General features: G+C 35.1%; 1 protein-coding gene across 2 annotated transcripts; it reads left to right on the forward strand.

The window, feature by feature from the left end:
* The first annotated feature begins 3,140 nt into the window (after positions 1-3,140).
* LOC131071328 (uncharacterized) lies at positions 3,141-6,105 on the forward strand. Of its 2 annotated transcripts, none has more exons than XM_058007119.2 (3): positions 3,141-3,210; positions 3,577-3,902; positions 5,189-6,105. In XM_058007119.2, the coding sequence occupies exons 2-3, from the start codon at positions 3,606-3,608 to the stop codon at positions 5,807-5,809; spliced, it is 918 nt and encodes a 305-aa protein (XP_057863102.1). In that variant the 5' UTR covers positions 3,141-3,210; positions 3,577-3,605; the 3' UTR covers positions 5,810-6,105. The 2 variants fall into 2 exon arrangements, with proteins under 2 accessions (XP_057863102.1, XP_057863101.1); XM_058007118.2 differs by having other exon boundaries at positions 3,157-3,407.
* The last annotated feature ends 1,033 nt before the right edge of the window (positions 6,106-7,138 follow it).

Genomic DNA, 7,138 nt, shown 5'->3' on the forward strand with positions numbered 1-7,138 from the left:
TCTATGTCAATTCGAAATATTTTGGAGGGGAAGGGGTCCAATTATTTTTCATGTTTCAATAACTATTTACTAGGTCATATATGTTCGTTTCGTATATTTATAGTTGAAAAAAAAGTTATTAATTAAAAGAACTGTATAATTTTATTGGTACCCACAGTTCATGATCATCAGGTCATTTGTGCATAAGTATTGGATTAGTTATAAGAATTGTGCATAAGTCCAAAAATTCTAACTATTCGGGGTAAAGTGGGCAGGCATTGGTACATGTGAAATGTATTAATGGGTTTTTAGTTATTATTTTTTTGGTTTCTTTTAAGTTAGTAATTGGGATTCGGGTGAGCACAGAGTGAACGATAATTGAAACATAGATAATAACTAGTGCTCTCCTCTACCCAATAGTTGAGAAAAAAGTTACTAATTAGAGGAATTGTACAAGTACCCATAATGCACAATTATTGGACCATTTGTGCATAAGTATTGGATCAATTGTGCAGATATTGTGGTGGTCAAAGTGAACTGTTAATGGGTAAATGATAGCTATAAACTCTTAAGTTGCATACAAGGAAAACACAAAAAGAAACCTCAAAATATTATAGTAGTTACTCGTAACCTTCCCTTATGTATATATATTTTTAAAATTTTATTGTAATGGAATAATTCTACTAATTAAATAATGATGTGAGATAATATTTTTGAATTTTATTTCTTTTTGGTTATCTTTCAATTTCAATGACGGATCATGAAGTTTGATCTAAAACATTGAAGTTACAAATATTACACAATCTAATTCAAGATTTGTGATAAACCATTATTATGAACCAACTGCGGACTTTTAAAGTGAACAAATGTCTTAAAGATTATTTCTACAAAAAATGGTTTCTCTCTCTAGAACATTAACACTGATGACATGAAAATCACATCGCACATCTTTTAGGCTAGTTCCTTGTTGTCTTGAATTTAACTTTGATGCATATTCTTTTATGTGATTAGTTTGCAATATTTCTAGAAGCAAAGAGCCTAATCCCCCCCAAAAAAGACATTAAAAAAACTTTACAAATCTACAAATTAATAAAAACATTTTATTATTATTATTAAGCTCTTCTAACAAGATAATGATAATATTGATTGAATCTTTTGATTGTCACACTAAAATTTTTGGAATTTTTTTCGCCGCTATGTCGCCTGGAGCCGCCGCTGCTGCCACAACCCTAAGGCCGAATGTCGTTGCCGCCACCGTAGCTTTAAGGCCGACTCCCGTCTTGCCTCTTGCTGCTATTGTGGGGAGCTCGGTGAAGGATGTTGTGGGAGCTGCGAAGGGGGGCAATGTGGAGGTCTTTGTTCGGGCCAAAGCCAACGGTCCAAGGGTTTCTTCTGCAAATTCTTCCTTGCGAACCTTGCCCTCTTCGGGGGTGGGTGTTGGGTCTGCTCCAATTCTTGGGGGCTCCCATGCTGCCATGTTGCTGAAGGAGGCTCTTGTGGCTGCTCCTTGCAAGCCCAAGATTGTTCCTCCTGTTACTAATACGGAGGGTAGTGATACGATGCATTCGGCGCCCTCTGGTTCAGATCGGGTTGCCTGTGGTTTGGGGCCTCTGACTGTTCTTTTTTGCAAACCATTGGCTTTCCGGGTGTCTGATGATACTGATCAGGAGATCATCCACAACTCCTCTGTGTTTGAGTCTCATGGTCTGATTTGCAGGTTTCGGGGCTTTTGGCCAAGCCTTCCTCAGCTACACACTTGGATTTCCCAAAGTTGGGAACTGATTTTAAAAGGTTCAGTTAACATTTTTCCTTTAGCCAAGGGCTTTTTCATTGCTAAATTTGAATATGAAGAGGATAGATCAAAAATTTTATGTACAAATCCTTTCAGCTGGGAGGACAAATTTGTTTTGATGGTTAAACCCTGGTTCTTGGGTTTCAATCCTTCTAGTGATTCTTTTAATGAGATTCATATCTGGGTTAGGCTCCCTAACCTTCCCCTTCATCTATGGACGAACTCTCTGCTAGAGGAGGTGGGGGAGGCTTTAGGCGAATTCCTAATGATTGATAAGGACTCTTACCAAATTTATCATTCTACTTATGCTTGGATATTGGTTAACATTGATGCTTCTAAAGGGCTTCTAGTTGAGATAGAAATTGAATCTTCTTTGGGATCTTGGGTCCAACCGCTTGACTTTGAGGGTATCCCCTTTAGATGTCGAAAGTGCTTCCAGATTGGACATGTTGCTGCACGGTGTGAATCAGATAAGAAGAAAAAGAAATTTGCTTCTTGGTGGAAAGGTGCCTCCTCTGAGCACTACTTTATTAAAAAGAAAAGCTTTTCCCAGGTGGCTGCGCAGGATCCTCAGGCCGAGCCTCTGGTTGTTGCCTCTGTTTTTGGTGCTCAGGGGTGTGGGGATGCTTGCGGTGGCATCCCAAATGATCGTCTGAAGATTGTTGGATCTTCTTCCTTGGTGGATGACCTTTTCGCTTCCCAGATTGATGATGGATCTTTATTTGATCCTTTGATTTCTGTTGTCCCTGCCTCTCCGGAAGCTGGCTCTGTTCCTCCTGGTGATGGGAGGTCCTCTATTCTGGATCCATCCTCTTGGCAAAAGGCTACTGCTAGGGTTGAGGAGGGATGGATTAGTGTTAAAAGTAAAAAAATCTAAATTGTCTCAGTCCTCTTTTGATATGACCCTTCGATCCCATAAGGGTAGGTCAAACTCTTGATCCATCCTAGTTGGGTTGGGGCTGTTGGTCTCTTGCAGCGCGCTGGTTCTTGTTGGGGGTCCTTTTTGTGTTGTACCCCATCCTTGGTTTGGCCATGTCGTGTCTCATTTGTGTCCTATTTCTTTGAGTGGACTATCAAGTTTATCTTTCGGTTCGAGTTGCAGGGCCTTCCAAAACCTGCCTTGTAAAGGTTTCGGGTCCCTTAAAACCTGTTTTTCCTTAATAAAAAACAAGATAATGATGATGATTGATAATAATTTGTACCTTCCAACCAATTAAATATTTTATTTATATATTCTAATATTTAAAAAAAATAAAATATCATTTCTCTCAAAAATTTATTCAATAAAATAATAATCTGTCATCGTCTCTTCTAGAAGGTCTTGTAAATGTGTTTTATAGAGGAGCATTTGGTATCTAAAATGGTGGTGCTCGCCGTCCCATTCGTAGCGGGATTCACAAAGACTGTTGTATAAATACACACAAAAATCCAGAACAATTGTATTCACGAAGCCCATGCTCTCAAATTCATGATTTGATTTGTCTCAGATACAGACGGATTAGTTTAACAACAAATCTGTATTTAGGAGTTTGTTAGATGAGCTCGAGATTATCGGGCAACTTTTTCTTGGTCGAGGGAAAACTAAATTTTTCGACATTTAGTTCATTAATTACAGATTCTCTGTGTATTTTATGAGGTTCTCATATAATTCTGTTAAATGTTGGATTTTTTTTAGTTTTTGTCCTAATTTACTGTGTCGGATTAGCGTTTGAGACCTGGAAAAGTTCAAATTTTTGTGAACACAGAGTTCTTGCTTCAAGATTTAGTTGCTGATTTCAAATATATTTGCGGAATTGTGTATTCAGATGGTGTGAGATCTCTGACAGTTGCCAGAATGCCGATCTACAGTGCAAAACGGTTGTCCAGACTGACGGGGATTTCCCTTTCTCTGTCTATGTCTGCAGCCGATGAGATCGGTAAAAGCCAGAAGCAAAAGCAGGAGAATTTGAAAGGTTCAGGGATCAAATCCCAGGAGCTCAACAAAAAGGCAGAAAGTGGAGTATCTGTAGGGTGCCCTAAGGGCAATGGTGTCAGCAGATCCACCACCAGAGGTATTAAGTCTAGGCCTAGATCTGTGTCACCTCCCAAGAACAGGGTCTCATATGATTGGAAAGAGTTCGCTTCTATAGAGGTATAATTAATTCAAACCATAAGCTTTAATTTCTTTTTATATAATATCTAAGTTTTTTATATTTGTAAGTTTCTCTGTATATTTTTGGATCACATTTAGTATTCCATCATCTGAAAGGAGAAAAAAGCATCATTGTTTGTAATCAATGTATCAGTTGTTTGTAATCAAGATATTAGTTGTTTAGTGTGGGGTTTTAATGTTTTTTATTGGATAAATATTTTTGAATGGAATTGTAAATTGAAAAAATATTTTAAACGGATCTTGAAATCTTGTACATCAAGATAAAATGTAAACAAGAAGAATAACTGAGAGAACAATGTTATAGTCAGTAAAGTATGTGAACTATGAAATTAAAAAAAAAAACAAAAAAAAACTGATATTCATATTTTGAGATTATAATTTCATGGAGGAGAATTTTTTTTGCATTTATCTGATAAACGTTTTGGGATGGACTTATGAATAGGTTTTAAAGGATCAACTAATCTTGAAGAAGAAACAAAATAGATGGAAACACCATGTTAATAGTCAGCAACGTATATGTATGAATTATGAAGTTAATAAAACAAAACAAATAATTGCAATGGTATAAACAGTCGTCGTTCATATTTTGAGATTATGGTCATGAAGGAGGAGAAAATTTTGTATTTATTAAAGACATCAAATTGGTTATAATTATTTTTTGATTAGATTGTGTGCTAGTTTTTTGAAATTGACTATAACTGCTTTTGAATTAGATTGTATACTAGTTTTTTTGCATCAACATTGTTACCCATTATCAGATTGTGTGCCCATTTTTTGCATCAATGTTTCAAACAACACTCTATGACCCATTATCAGACTGTGTACCAGTTTTTTGCTTTCAATGTTTCAGATCACACTCTGTGACCCTTATCAAATTGCATCCCAATTTTTTGCATCAATATTTCAGACCAGTCAGTGACCCATTATCAGATTGTGTATCAGTTTTTAGCATCAATGTTTCAGATCACACTCCTTGACGCATTATTAGATTGTCTACCAGTTTTTTACATCAACGTTTCAGACCACACTCCATGATCCATTATCAGATTGTGTGCCAGATTTTTGCATCAACGTTTCAGACCACACTCTATGACCCATTATCAGATTGTGTGCCAGTTTTTTGGATTAACTTTTCAGGCCACACTCCATGACCTATTATCAGCATAAAAAAGTGCTAACAGACAATCTAATTTAGAAACACTTGTAACCGATTTGTATTTATATTATTCACTTCAAACTAAATTTGTCATGGAATTCTTGAACAGATAGAAGAAGAACGAGGTGACAGTAAAAATGACAACAGTGATGACTTGTCAAGGAAGCAGAGAACATCAAGGAGATGGAATCTGAGGGATTTGTTATATAGAAGTAGCAGTGAGGGTAGTATTCAAAGAAAGGAGCGTGAGAGGCTGTTGTCACCACCTCTTCCTCCTGCAGGACCATCAAAGAAGAAAAACAAGGCTGTCAAGCCAGCAGATCAGTTAGGAGCAGGAAAGCCCATCAATCTCAAGACAGCAGATCAATTAGGAGCAGGAAAACCCATCAATCTCAAGCCAGCAGATCAATTAGGAGCAGGAAAACCCATCAATCTCAAGCCAGCAGATCAATTAGGAGCAGGAAAACCCATTAATGGAGGTTCAACAAAAGCCAAGTTAACCAGTCCTAGTGCTTCTCCTAATCATAGTCTTAGAAATAATAAAAATTCTAGAACAAGGAATGGAGTTACAATGTCTAGCCATGAATTGTATTATCAGACAAACAGAGCTCAGGCTGAGGAGCTAAAAAGAAGATCATTCCTGCCATACAGACAGGGATTGTTGGGTTGCATGGGGTCCTTTCCTACCACAACTAGCACCCAGCATATCATGCAGCCTTCTCCTTGTTAGTTCTGCCATTTTTTTTTTAATTTAAATATATGATTATTATTTTAGGAAAAAAAATAGGTTGATGATTATTATTATTTTAAGTTAAAAATATGATTATTGTTTTAGATAATAAAGTTTCCGAGTCCCACGGCCAAAAATGGTCTATAAGATTCTATTTGTAGAAATGAAGTATGCTCTTTCAGTGTAGGTGGTTTTTTAACCTAGCCTTTGTGCCTGGTTATGGCAAGAAAGACCCCCTTGGGCCTCAATGAATATGAGGGGCCTTTTCTATTGTTTATTGTATACATTTAATAATATTGAATAAATCTAGTCACGTTCCAATATGGAACTTTATCTAGTTTTAGAAATCAAACACAATTAAATTGAGAAACTACTCAAGTCTATTATTGTGGATTGAGTTTAATTATTTTATTCATTTAAAGAAAATTTTGAATGATTTTATTTACAAAAAAAATATCTTTTTAATGATATCTTATAAAATTAATTAATCATTTTTATTTTATTTATGTATACATCATATAAAAATATATCCATAAATAATATTATTCTCATTTGAAAATGTAAAACATGATACTAATATATTGATGTTCATGCTTAACAAATAGAATGGAATGAAATATACAAGATGTAAAAGAATAGAAGAAATAAGATTCAAAGAAAAATTAACTACTATTTTTAGATCAAAGAATCATTCTCTATCAAGATTTGGATCATAGAGATCAAATGATATAGATACTTAAGGCCCTACCACATAAGATACAAACTAAATCTCAAAAGCAAAAGAAAATCCCCTTGTCTCACTACTAGAGTGAATAATATCCATTTAATTTGATGAAGATTTAGAAAGGAAATAATCTGGCATATATTTATGTATTTGGTGTACCTAAATCCAGTAGAAAGGCTTCCATCTTCAATTAAAATTTCAATCAAGGAAAGAGGTATGGGATTAATAAATTAAATTTGAGGAGCTAATAGTTGACAACATTGACAAGAAGAGAAAACAATATATAGAGTAATATAACAATATAAAGAAAACTAAATGAAAAATAAGAAAGTAAAATTGATAACTCAAAATGAAAAATTAAATATTGAAAAAATGGCAAAATCAAGAAGTAAATTAGATAAAGGTAGAAATATGAAAAAATAACAATGTGGGAAGCCACATAAGGAGGAGGAATCCAAGCATCTATTGGTATAATTAATGAAATAAGGAATTACAATTTGAATGGAGAGAAAATAGAGAATGGATGGCAAACACCTAACAAAAAAAATAATAATACCGAACATTACATAATACTCATTTCCAAAAGAGGATAAATACAATGATGA

Source organism: Cryptomeria japonica, chromosome 2 (assembly GCF_030272615.1).
Source record: "Cryptomeria japonica chromosome 2, Sugi_1.0, whole genome shotgun sequence".
NCBI lineage: Eukaryota > Viridiplantae > Streptophyta > Pinopsida > Cupressales > Cupressaceae > Cryptomeria > Cryptomeria japonica.